The sequence below is a fragment of the Acanthochromis polyacanthus genome, chromosome 18 (genome assembly GCF_021347895.1).
Source record: "Acanthochromis polyacanthus isolate Apoly-LR-REF ecotype Palm Island chromosome 18, KAUST_Apoly_ChrSc, whole genome shotgun sequence".
NCBI classification, from domain to species: Eukaryota; Metazoa; Chordata; class Actinopteri; family Pomacentridae; genus Acanthochromis; species Acanthochromis polyacanthus.
This window is the reverse complement of record NC_067130.1, coordinates 20,373,935-20,388,232: the sequence shown is the minus strand read 5'-3', so window position 1 is coordinate 20,388,232 and position 14,298 is coordinate 20,373,935. Positions and strand designations below refer to the sequence as shown.

General features: G+C 40.9%; 1 protein-coding gene across 1 annotated transcript in view; it reads left to right on the top strand.

Annotated features, from left to right (window-relative positions):
* Positions 1-11,486: 11,486 nt before the first annotated feature.
* The window catches only part of LOC110957037 (seizure 6-like protein), a 122,970-nt gene continuing 120,158 nt past the window's right edge, over positions 11,487-14,298 (top strand). Inside the window, 1 exon segment of the mRNA XM_051938955.1 lies at positions 11,487-12,002. Coding sequence (XP_051794915.1) covers positions 11,900-12,002 — 103 coding nt within the window. The 5' untranslated portion in view covers positions 11,487-11,899.

Genomic DNA, 14,298 nt, shown 5'->3' with positions numbered 1-14,298 from the left:
GCTCAGAGAGAGGAGCTCAGAATTCCAGAGGGAGCTCAGAGTGGAGGTGCTGCTCCTTCACCATCTAGCTGAGGTGGTTCACACATCTGGTTAGGATTCCTCCTTGGCATTGGTTGGCTTTGGTCGCCAAAGGAACAGATACACTACTGTTCAACAGTTTAGGGTCACCCAGACAATTTCATCTTTTCCATGCATGTGCTAACATAACTGCACAAGGGTTTTCTAATCAACAATTAGCCTTTCAACACCATTAGCTAACACGGTAAACACAGGAGTGTTGGTTGCTGGAAATGGGCATCTCTGCCTCTATGTAGATATATCATTAAAAATCAGTCATTTCCAGCTAGAATAGTCATTTACCACGTTAATAATGTCTAGACTGTGTTTCTCATTCATTTAATGTTATCTTCATTGAAAAGAACTGCTTTTCTTTCATAGATAAGGATATTTCTACATGACCCCAAACTTTTGTTTCCCCACATTTAAAAAAAAAAACCTCACCAAATAAATATAAACACAGTGATTGGTTGGATAATAGGTGTAACATTTTTCTGCTCTTACTTCGGAAATTAGTTTTATTTTTCTTAGAGGACATTTTAAGATGATTTTTGTCTCAGTGCAGTAAAGTGCTGTGGTTTAGACCACCAGGTACTGGAGCTGCAATAATTAATCCACTAGTTGTCAACTTTTATGTAATCGCTTTGAATAAATTGTGAAGGAAAAAGCTAATTCTTATTCTCAACAATGAAGATTCTCTGGTTTCTCTCCTTGACTGATCCACAGTTTTCACTGTTTCTGATACTTTTCAGACCAGACAACTAATCAATTTACTGAGGAAATAATGTAGTAGATGCTGTCTGACCAAGTACACAAATCTGAACCTGGAAACTCTGCACTGAGAAAGGCTTTGCATCTTTGAGCCCTGTGTCTGTGCTCCCTGTCTGGTTTGTCACAGCTCAAATCTACAAGCTGAAAATCTTCCAGGAGGAGTGAGACAGCTGCAGCAGAGTCTAATGAAGGGAGACTGAATCCTTCTTACTACTCCAAACCTTAAACCCAGACAGACAGACAGATGTCCTGCAGTTCACTGTCTGAAAAGCTTGCTTTTAAAGCGATATCACTGCATCATTAATAACTTTTTGTCATGCATTATATAGTGGCTGAGAGAGACTGAGAGGAGAGTTTGAAATCTAAATATACGTCTTTTTCTAACTGCTGCTGCAAATAACAGCAAGGTGAGGCTCAGACAGGTGGAGCAGAGGATAACTTTCGCATTTTCAATCAAATCAAAGCTGTACTGATCAATGTATTTTGTATTAAGAATGGATCAAATGACTGCACTGTGAGAGGAGTTACATACTGTGATGAATCCATCGAGAGTTTAGGTTTTTTGGATGGACAAAAAAAAATTACTATTTTGCCAAGAAGCGTGGCAGAGTTACGTGAAGATCGACATGCATTTGTCCATCTGCCTGTCTGTTCGCAACATTATTCAGAAACGGACTAATGGACAAATGAAATTTTCAGGGAAGGTCAGAAATGACACAAGGACCAGGTGATTAGATTTTGGCAGTGATGCTGCTTATAGTCTGGATCCACGGATTTGTTAAAGATTTCTGTGACATTGCGAGACAGCGGCACGGTGTCACTGTAACTATGACAAGAAGTGAACACTATATCAGCTGCCTGCTGATGATCACATGACCGCGATCCTACTTCAAATGGACCACTGTGGACCACAAATTTTCGGAACGTATCCATCGGAAATGATCGAAGGAACAAGTGATTCAATTGTGGGGGTGTTTCCGAGTCCCATAAATTCCCGGTGCCAGCTACATATTTATGTCATGCGATGTGGTATCCATACATAACATACACATGCCTGTGCCCAGAGCACAGTCGCTTTGTTTGCAGGTACATCTATATTAAATGGCCACATTCTATGTTGGCATGATTTCTGATCATCACTAATTAATACTGTACTAGTCAAAAGTTTGAGCACACCGTCTCATTCAGTGGTTTTTATTTATTTTATACATTATAGATTAAAACTGAAGACATCAAAACTATAAAAGACTACATATGGAATTATGTTGTAAACAAAAAAGTGTTCAACATCAGTATTAATCTACAATGCAGAAAATAAATAAAAAAACACTGAATGGGAATGTGTGTCCAAAGTTTTGACTTGTAGTAGAAGGAAACAAATGCTGCATTCCTTAAAAAATTTAAAAAAAAATCATTAAAAAATGCTGTATTTCTGACAATGCCATATGAGAGACTGAACAACTTTGGTGGAGTATTGCACTCTAAGTGCTTTTCTAGTCATAAATGTATTTTATACCAGGTTCAAACTGTGCAATCTTAGTACAAAATTACATCCATGTTCTGCCACTTTATTCTTCCACGACACAACATTTTAAATGTCTACTCCACAACATTTTTCTGGCAGCATAGATTTGATACAGTGGATAATATAACAAGTTTTTTAAAATGTAACACATAGTAACAGATTAAATAAATGGTTTCCAACCTGTGGCTTCTTTCAAAACAGCAGTGTGTAGTAGAGGTCTCACTTCAGATGTCTATGAGTTGTCAGCAGTTGCACCAAACAGTAATTTATCTTTTTCATTTATCTCTAAACTTTACACTAATTTCAATACAAAATGTTCCAATGATGCAACATGTCAGCAAAAGTCTAAGATTAGAGAAAATCTGAAACAGATTTGACTTTTTTTTCCTCTCATATTAATCATGTTTGGAGCCCTCAGACATGATAATATTCTGGATATGATATGAACTGGATATGAACTTCCACACACAACCTAGTGAAGTCAAATTTCAACTAAAAAGAACAGGCAATCCACAGACAGGACCCCATGTGACCTGATGCGGGTTATGAAGCAAGACAAGTGATGTGATTGGTTGGTGGATTCCATCAGATCTCTGCCAAGTCACAGAATTTATGATTGTATAATCTCCTAATCTGTCAGTGAACAAAAATCCTGTGTACTGTGTACTTGTTGGGATCTTGGGGGCTCTGCACAGTAGAGCAGTCTTTAGGTTTTACTCACTTTCATGATATGTCTTATTAATAATAATTTCTTGACTTCTTTTTCTGTGTTACATTCTTGGGATCTTATTTGTTTTAAATGGTTTACATATATACTGGTGGATTTCCCGATTAAAGAAAATCCACCAGTAGTCATCCCGACAAAAGTATCACAAGATTTTATATAGTCACAGACTTTATTTCCATCCAACCTCTAATCTCAGACCGCTGTGTTTTTTAGGCGCGTCACTGGAATAAACCCAGAGAGGAACCAAGACTAGCCGGGGCACGATTGTCTCCAAGAGGACAGGGAGAGAGAGACAGAAGAAGCCTGTAACAGTCAATCTTTGTGTGTCCACTCCTCTGAAGAACCTCAGACTTTAAGTGAAAGCTCTCTACCCAGGCACTTCACATCAACACAGCCACAATTATTTCACATTTATTGCCTTAAGTTGTGTTCTTGAACTATAGAATTCTAATAGGACTTACTCATTAGTTGGCTGAGTTGGAGTTACTTAAAAAGATCAACACAAATTGTTACCGCAATCTTTAAGTTGAACCAGTGTATTATTTTTTTAGAGTGCCATTTTAAATAAATCTAAGGCTACATCATTTATATTATATTTTCTCAGTCGCTTCTTTTTATTGCTACATTAGACACTCAATATATATATGCAACACTTTTGTTATTGCTCCCATTTTTTATGAGATGAACTCAAAGATCTAAAACTTTTTCCACATACACAATATCACCATTTCTCTCAAATATCCTTCACAAATCTGTCTAAATCTGTGATAGTGAGCACTTCTCCTTTGCTGAGATAATCCATCCCACCTCACAGGTGTGCCATATCAAGATGCTGATTAGACACCATGATTAGTGCACAGGTGTGTCTTAGACTGCCCACAATTAAAGGACACTCTGAAAGGTGCAGTTTTTTCACAGCACAATGCCACAGATGTGGCAAGATTTGAGGGAGCATACAATTGGCATGCTGACAGCAGGAATGTCAACCAGAGCTGTTGCTCGTGTATTGAATGTTCATTTCTCTACCATAAGCCGTTTCCAAAGGCGTTTCAGAGAATTTGGCAGTACATCCAATCAGCCTCACAACCGCATACCACGTGTAACCACACCAGCCGAGGACCTCCACATCCAGCATGTTCACCTCCAAGATGGTCTGAGACCAGCCACTCGGACAGCTGCTGAAACAATGGGTTTGCATAAGCAAAGAATTTCTGCACAAACTGTCAGAGACCGTCTCAGGGAAGCTCATCTGCATGCTCGTCGTCCTCATCGGGGTCTCGACCTGACTCCAGTTCGTCGTTGTAACCAACTTGAGTGGGCAAATACTCACGTTCAATGGCGTCTGGCACATTGGAGCGGTGTTCTCTTCACGGATGAATCCCGGTTTACACTGTTCAGGGCAGATGGCAGACAGCGTGTGGCGTGGTGTGGGTGAGCGGTTTTCTGATGTCAATGTTGTGGATGGAGTGGCCCATGGTGGCGGTGGGGTTATGGTATGGGCATGCGTCTGTTATGGACGAAAAATACAGGTGCATTTTATTGATGGCATTTTGAATGCACAGAGATACTGTGATGAGATCCTGAGGCCCATTGTTGTGCCATACATCCAAGAACATCACCTCATGCTGCAGCAGGATAATGCACGGCCCCATGTTGCAAGGATCTGTACACAATTCTTGGAAGCTGAAAACGTCCCAGTTCTTGCATGGCCAGCATACTCACCGGACATGTCACCCATTGAGCATGTTTGGGATGCTCTGGATCGGCGTATACGACAGCGTGTACTAGTTCCCGCCAATATCCAGCAACTACACACAGCCATTGAAGAGGAGTGGACCCCCCCTAAATAAAACAAAACTGCACCTTTCAGAGTGGCCTTTTATTGTGGGCAGTCTAAGGCACACCTGTGCACTAATCATGGTGTCTAATCAGCATCTTGATATGGCACACCTGTGAGGTGGGATAGATTATCTCAGCAAAGAAGTGCTCACTATCATAGATTTAGACAGATTTGTGAACAATATTTGAGAGAAATGGTGATAGCGTATGTGGAAAAAGTTTTAGATCTTTGAGTTCATCTCATAAAAAATGGGAGCAAAAACAAAAGTGTTGCGTTTATATTTTGGTAGTGTCTACGGATACGGCACTTTCCATTTGCCAGACAGATACGGACCCGTACGCGAGTCTCGCGAGTCAAGAAGCTGCTAACCACTGCAAACTGTTGAAAGGTAAGCAAAGGTTAAGGTTAGGGTTAGTGTTAGGGTCAGGTTTAGGGTCCGTACCTGTCGTACCGATGCTACGGGTCCGTACAGCTAGCGTCTACCGGGAGTCACGTGACCAGATCTCGCGGATCTGATTGGCAAATGGAAAGTGCCGTATCCGTAGTCCACAGGCTACGGGTACGGGTCTGTACCTCTAGCAACAACCTTATATTTTTGTTGAGTGTAGTTAACCAAGTCATTCATTATATGCTGCACATATCACACTGAAATTGTTAAAAGTTAAAGTAAAGACAGAACTTACCTCATAGTGTTATGTGGGGCACTGGAGAACCCAGGTGCAGACAGAGAGACTGGTAAAATCAAGAAAGGATTTTATTTAACCAGAAAACTAAAACAATACATCAAGAGAGAACTGAACAGAGAGAAATCAAACTAAACCAGGGAATTACACTCAAAAAAATGGTTCATGGCCCTAATAAACATGAAGAACTATTTTTAAATAAACTGTAACTGAAATGTATTAAACGACTATTTTATTTAATAAGAACAAGTGAACACTATGTAAATATGGGGCAGGCAGTGTGGGGAAAAAAGCACGTTAGGGGCGAACTTTGACACGGGGGCCAGTTGCATGATAGTTTTCGTTAGCTGAGCTGCTAGGCTGCCTGCCCGGCTAAATACTGGAGCTATTTCGAAAATTCCTTTCTCTATCACTCACATGTATGAAAGGACATACACACGTGGACAAAATTGTTGGTACCCCTCAGTTAAAGAAGGAAAAACCCACAATTCTCACTGAAATCACTTGAAACTCACAAAAGTAACAATAAATAAAAATTTATTGAAAATTAAATAATCAAAATCAGCCATCACTTTTGAATTGTTGATTAACATAATTATTTAAAAAAACAAACTAATGAAATAGGGCTGGACAAAAATGATGGTACCCATAACTTAATATTTTGTTGCACAACCTTTTGAGGCAATCACTGCAATTAAACGATTTCTGTATTTGTCAATGAGCGTTCTGCAGCTGTCAACAGGTATTTTGGCCCACTCCTCATGAGCAAACAGCTCCAGTTGTCTCAGGTTTGATGGGTGTCCTCTCCAAATGGCATGTTTCAGCTCCTTCCACATATGTTCAATGGGATTCAGATCTGGGCTCATAGAAGGCCACTTTAGAATAGTCCAACGCTTTTCTCTCAGCCATTCTTGGGTGTTTTTGGCTGTGTGTTTTGGATCGTTGTCCTGTTGGAAGACCCATGACCTGCGACTGAGACCAAGCTTTCTGACACTAGGCAGCACATTTCTCTCCAGAATGCCTTGATAGTCTTCAGATTTCATCGTACCTTGCACACTTTCAAGACACCCTGTGCCAGATGCAGCAAAGCAGCCCCAAAACATTACTGAGCCTCCTCCATGTTTCACCGTAGGGACAGTGTTCTTTTCTTCGTATGCTTGGTTTTTGAGTCTATGAACATAGAGTTGATGTGCCTTACCAAAAAGCTCCAGTTTGGTCTCATCTGTCCAAAGGACATTCTCCCAGAAGCTTTGTGGCTTGTCAACATGCATTTTTGCAAATTCCAGTCTGGCTTTTTTATGAGTTTTTTTCAGCAGTGGTGTCCTCCTTGGTCGTCTCCCATGAAGTCCACTTTGGCTCAAACAACGACGAATGGTGCGATCTGACACTGATGTACCTTGGCCTTGGAGTTCACCTTTAATTTCTTTGGAGGTTGCTCTGGGCTCTTTGGATACACTTCGAACGATCCGTCTCTTCAATTTGTCATCAATTTTCCTCTTGCAGCCACGTCCAGGGAGGTTGGCTACTGTCCCGTGGGTCTTGAACTTCTGAATAATATGAGCCACTGTTGTCACAGGAACTTCAAGCTGTTTAGAGATGGTCTTATAGCCTTTACCTTTAAGATGTTTGTCTATAATTTTTTTTCGGATGTCCTGGGACAATTCTCTCCTTCGCTTTCTGTTGTCCATGTTCAGTGTGGTACACACCTTTTCACCAAACAGCAGGGTGACTACTTGTCTCCCTTTAAATAGGCAGACTGACTGATTATGAGTTTGGAAACACCTGTGATGTCAATTAAATGACACACCTGAGTTAATCATGTCACTCTGGTCAAATAGTTTTCAATCTTTTATAGAGGTACCATCATTTTTGTCCAGGCCTGTTTCATTAGTTTGTTTTTTAAATAATTATGTTAATCAACAATTCAAAAGTAATGGCTGTTTTTGATTATTTAATTTTCAATAAATTTTTATTTATTGTTACTTTTGTGATTTTCAAGTGATTTCAGTGAGAATTGTGGGTTTTTCCTTCTTTAACTGAGGGGTACCAACAATTTTGTCCACGTGTGTATGAAAGCAGACCCCAGGTTGAAAAAAAACAAACTTCCGCTTTAAGCTTTTTTGAAGTGGGGTTGTATAAGGTATAATAGCCATTTAACTATACAATCTGCAGTAGAAAGGTCCCTGCTCCGCACAACTGAGAAACACTGTCACTTCACGCTGCATGGAAATACCGGCAGTACACTGCTGTGAATGAGGGTCGATAAATTAGTGTTTTTTCTCTGCCTATGAGAGGTCCCATCTCAAAATAATACACTAGTTAAAGAGTCTGGTAGAAAAATAAAATCACAACATATTAGCTGGTCAGAAAGTAGTTTATCTGGAACTAACCAACTTACTCAGCAGCACTCCTCTGTGCAGCAGGCTCTGTGATGTAGCTGTTTCCATCAGCATGAGTGGAAGAAGCGAAGCTTACCTATGTGGTGGAATACCGAGGAGTGAGTTTGGTAGTTCCAGATGAAGTTTTTTTTCCAACCAGCTGATATCAATATTTTCTTCCTATCATACTCTTGAACTTGTTTATTACTTTTAGACTGGGTTGTGGTGACTGTGGGTGGAGATAATACACTAATTATTTGTCCCTCATTGACAACAGTGTACTGCATGTGTCCCGGTGCAACGCGATAGTCCCATGTTTATTAGTCGAGCAGAGACCCTTATGTTGCACTACTACTGCACTACAGTTAAATGAGAACTCTGGCCATTTTTAATCCCTATATTTGTGTCCTAGTGGTGATTGATGTTCCATAGATATTGGATTGTTTTTTGAGGCTTTGTTGTGGTTGAAAGCAGAGGTTGGTGTCGTAGCTACCCTGATATCCAGGGAGCCTGCATCAATTTTAGTCACATTTTTAGTCAACAATGGCTGAAGTGCCTCTTTAATAGCCAGTTTTACCCCATACAACTCCACTTAAAAAGTTGAAATAAGTTACAGTAATTACGTATTTTCATAATCTTTTGTGTCCTGTATTTGTTCCCTAGAATACATGAAGTGAACGATGGCAAATCCCGTACAACTGAGAGTCGTCTTTGCCAGTGATGATGTCAGAAAACTTAGGCTGATGTCAGGGATACCAAAAAGGGGATTTTGATGATGAGGACAAGCCATCAGATGTTGGAGTAGTGATTGAGAGCGTGGAACTTCTGTCCAACCTGGGAAGTATTTCCTATGGATTTGCCATGCTGTTTGGTCTCATCTATGCACTCAACCTCAGCTATCCCCAAGAGCTTAAATTCACATTTGAGTTCTTCCAAAAAGTGCTGATGAACATGGATGGTAGCAGACTGTCACCAAAGGTCCAAGCCCTTAAAATAAAGATGTGAGTACACAAATGAAGCTGCTGAACAGCTCAACTGCTGCCATTTTCTTTTCTTCTTTTCCTTTCTTTTTTTATAGCCTATTTTTATTGACATTATCGAAATGGTGGGTTTGAATATTGATGATTGGATGTGTTTTTGGTTGAATCCCTGGTGTAATGAGGTTAGTCGTAATGTTCAGTAGCCATTTTATTCGGTATGCGTTTACACAGTCTTACAGGTTACATGTTGATCCAAAGCCATGGCATTTAACTTCATAATGGAGTTGTTTGTATATTTATGATGGACTATGTTTTTGGTTTAGTCCAATGCGCCTTGCAATGCGTCATTAATGTTGTGCTCAATAGCCGTTTTATTAGGTGGATCTTCACACATACGGTCTTATACATGTTAAGCCAAAGTGCATGTAATTTTATGGGATGTCTTTGATTGAATTATTCGTATAATGCAGTGTTCCTTCAGTAGCCATCGTACTGTACACAGACCGTTTTATTCACGTTGAGCCAAGGTATATTTTGATAATGCCTCCTTTAATGTTTTTATGACTTCAATAAAGTTGTCAGATTCATGCTGTGTGTTGCATTGTGATTTTAACATGTCTGAAATATATTACTATTGTATACTCTAACACACACTTCAAGTGAACATAGGGTTTATGTAAATGTTCACCTTAACTTTAACTGAAATTTCACTTAAACTTTAACTAAATTAAGACGCAAAATTTACGTATACATTTCCATTAACTTTATTGAATTGAATCATACTGAATCAGCATGTCAAAAACACTTAGAATTGAATGGAACTCTTTCATTGAACTTACCTAATAAAATTACATGGAAAAACTACATGTGATTAAATCACTTAAAGTCGACGTTTTAGGGTCAATTAATTTTTTGAGTGTACTAACAAACACTATGAACTCAAAATGGAAGATCACAAAACTAAACTGAATTAACAGAACTAAGCTGAAGAAGGGAACTCACAAACCAGGGGAAAACTAGACGGAAGAGACAGGGAAGCAAGCTCAGGGAATCCAGGTGGAGAGGAGCAGAGTCCAAATGGGGGAAACGGAGTCCATAGGTGAGCACAGTCTCTGAAGGGATGTGAATTGATGATCCAATGAGGAGTAACTGAACGCAGAGAGCTTAAATAGCTGGAGGTGAGGTGGAGAACAGGTGAGTTGAGTTCAGCAAATTACAGGAGCTGACACTCCCTGCAGTAATCAGCAGGTAAAGTGCAGGCAGGTGAAGCAGGGAGAGAGACATGAGGGAGAGAAGACAGACGAGGAAGCCAAAAAGAGATCAAAACAGAAACAGATCAGGAACCAAGGTAGAAAGGAGGACAAAAAAGGGGGAAGAAGGACAGGAGCTGGAGCAGGATCCTAACACATAGTGATTGGCTGTCATCAATACTGCTAGTAATGGTAATACTCTTTTTAGAAAAATGACTACATGGTACTGTATTTGGGATTATGGTGAAATTCCATCGCTAATTTGAAAATAAAAAAAACTATATTGTAGATCCTGCCACAAGCATACTGTAAATTCAACATAACACAGCACTACATAATAATATACCAGTAATAAACTGTAATTAAATTTACAGTAAGCACACTAGGAAAAACAATCATTTATTGGCAACCCTGCTGCTAGTAGTCTGCTGTAATATCAAGAAAATACAGCAATGTACTGTAATTCAGTGCATGTATAATTACAGTAACATACTGTAGAGTTCATTAAAAACTTCTGCCATTATTTTACTGTTAATCTACATGACAATTTCTTACAGTGAATTCCATATAAATTTTTAAGTTATTTTTTTACACTTTTAAAGAAATTGTAATATTTGTATGACTACCTCAAGCTCTTTTTCACTGATCACATCGTACAAGAGGTGATGCAGTGCTCAACCTTGGAGGAAAAGAGTGAAAGAATGTCAACAAAATGGATGTTGACATTCTTCTGCTGCTGTTGTGTGTCATATTCTTCTTTTTCAATCATCAAAATGTTTTGTAAAGTGAAAAACAGACATATTTCAAACATGAAATCATTCTTGTGTGGACAAAAATTACAATCATTAATACAAATGATTATTCTTAACCAAAATGACATAAAAACACATTGATTCTTATACAGGTCATTTCTGACCCACTATGGAAGAGTGTAGGGCCCAATCACTGGAGCATCTAAGGGTTAAAAGCATTTAGTTCCCCAGTGGTGAAGCCCAGAGGTCATTTTGCTGCTAACGCTTAGTTCCCACTGATATAAATGATCTGAGGAGCTCCTTTGTCCTGGTGGTCAGCATTTATCAGCCCGCAGTGTTCAGTAAAACCCTGGATTGCAGTAGATTGCCACAGTGAAATACAGCTACTTATCCAGATTACCAGAGAGCTCGTAAGTCAGCGGCTCTAACCCGCATCCAGAGCTCAAAAAACCGCCATCCGTCCTGTAAATCTGCGCTGCCTCCCCTCCCCGGCTCTTATGTAAGGCTGTCCTGTGCTTCCTGCAGCCCACGACTGTCACCCTGACACAAATACTCCCTCTCTGCCTGCAAAAGTTTCATTATCATTAAGGTCAGGCTGTGTGCGGAGGGGGTGGGCGGCGAGAGAGGGAGAGAGAGAGGGAGAGAAGAGAGAGAGGGAGGGAGGACAGAAGAGTCCGAGGAGGAGAGGAGGACGGATCGGAGGCAGAAGCAGGATTCCTTGCAGTCTGGAGAACGCTGCTCTGACATGCGGATCGTCTCCCGTCTTACCGGCTCCACCTGACCGACACCTCACCGCCTCTCTCTCTCTCTCTCTCTCTCTCTCTCTCTCTCTCTCTCTCTCTCTCTCTCTCTCTCTCTCTCTCTCTCTCTCTCTCTCACTCTCCGGACCTCCTCTCCTGCTCATCCATCCTCTCCTCGGGACCGGCTCCTGTCGCCATGCCGCCGCCGGCCGCCTGCTCGGCCGGGTACCGCCGACTCCGGACCCCCCTGGCCGCGGCGCTGTGGATCGGGCTGCTGTGGATCAGCGCGTCGAGCGGAGGTAGAATTGTTGGTGTGTTTTGTTGTGCGTGAATCCTCCGTGGGCAGCGAGCTTGACTTGTGAGCGCTGCGAAAACAACTGGTCTTCCCGGGCATCCCTGTCTTGTTTGAGACATCTCCTGCTCGTAGGAGGGAGAGATGGGGGGGAGAGAGGAGAGGAGAGGAGGGGAGACTCAGGCTTTGAAGTCTTGAAATAAACGCTGTTGCGGGCTATTTGCTGTGCGTGCAGCTCCGACCGGTTTTGGCACACACGCTTCCTGAGAGAGTCCATGTGGACCGGAGCCCACTCGTGTGCGTGGGAGCCTGGATCAGGCAGCAGTGGATGCAGAGGAACACACACACACACACACACACACACACACACACACACACACACACACACACACACACACACACACACACACAGAGAGAGAGAGAGAGAGAGAGAGAGAGAGAGAGAGAGAGAGAGAGAGAGAGAGAGATCACCTGTCAGAGAGCTCTGCAGTTAGATGGTTTTCCACGCGCAGAGTGGGAGACGAAGGGAGATTCCTCCAGTCTGACAGCATGAGGAAAGTTGATGTTTGGAGCAGGCAGGAGACAGAGTGGAGGCACATTGGTTTGGTGAAATGTGGCTCATTACAAAGCGACCTTGGTCATGTAGTCATTATTGTATTATCAACATCCTGCCTTACTCTCTGAATGAAGTGATGGAAATACTGGAAACAGGGTGAAATGTGTTGAGTTGTTTGTTTAATCTGACCGTCAGTGGAAAGATACTGAGACATGGAGGGAAGAAAAGCCTTAAATCTTCACATTTATGACCCTTCAACCAGCAAATGTGTTTGTTTTATTTCTTGATGCGCAGGTAAAATGAAGTCATACTGAGCAAAACAGCTGCTGATTAATTCTCTGCCATTATTTTTGAGCTGTGGCATTGCTGACTGGAAGGTCCTGCACACTGTGTGACACAATAGGCTGTTTGTCTTTGCTTTTAACAACAACCCATGGTATTATTTTGGAGCATTTTTTTATGTGTTTATTGGACAGAAGGCCTGACGAATGATTGTTTTCTCAGTACGGAGAATGCCAAATTTGAACTTGGCAGGGCTGCAACTACAGATTATTTTGTGATATTTTTGTATATTATCAGTTACGCTGCTGATTATTTTCTGCTTTGATTGATTAGTTGTTAAATCCATAAAGTGTTAAATGATAAAAAAAAAATGCTAATCAGTGTTTCTCAAAGCCCAAGATAAGAAATGTCTGGTTTTGTCCACAACTTGAAGATATTGAGTTCACTGTCATAGAGGAGGAGAGAAGAATTTTGCCTTTTTTTCTGAAGACGAGCACAAAGGATGAAATGAGATGCTGTCATTTTAGCATCACACAGCCAGCTTAGTGAGGATGTGGGGGTGGATAGATGGGGTGAGAAAACACTGGACCTTCAAATGGAACTTGTAAGCTTGTGATTTGTGTATTTGGTGTTCAAGTTGTGACGTCGTTGGATGAACAAGGAAGCTACTGTCAGCACCTGAAAACCAACAAGGCTAACAATTTTGGAAGCCAGTGAGCTGAGGGTGTACCACAAGATGAATTTGTTCAAAGCCTAAAATGCTTTCCATATCTCCTTAGATCTAAATGTACTTCTTCATGTTTAAATGTGTGACATTTATAGTTAATCAGCTCTTAATTTGGGAAGTAGCAGCACTAAAAAATCACAGAGTGGGAAAATAAATACATTTACTTACAGTATTAACAGATTTCTACCAGCATTCCTCTCTTGCACCATTTACAGTAGCAGCGCTTTTTACAGGAAGTTGTGATTATATTCTTCATAGCTCTCCATTATAACTACTGTTCCTCCTGACTGAAGTAAATGGCTGTCATCAGTAAGTTTTGTGCAGCAGAAGAGTCACATAATGTGAAATTTTCCTTTTTACGCAGCGGAGTTACATGATGATCAACGTTGGTGTATCTGCTTGTCTGCCTGTTTGCAACATTTTTCAAAAATGGACTAATGGATTTGGATGAAATTTTCAGGGAAGGCCAGAAATGACACAAGGACCAAGTGATTAGATTTTGGCAGTGATGCAACTTATAGTCTAGATCCACGGATTTGTTAAACATTTCTGTATCATTGCGAGGTAGCGTCACAGCGTCACAAGTAAACACTACATCACCTGCCTGCTGACGATCACATGACCGTGTCCCACTATGAATGGACCACTGTGGACCACAAATTTTTTAAAGATTTCATCTGTCTGAAAGCCTGGTTAACAAAGAAAGCTGATTACAGTTATGATACCCATCATCTCATC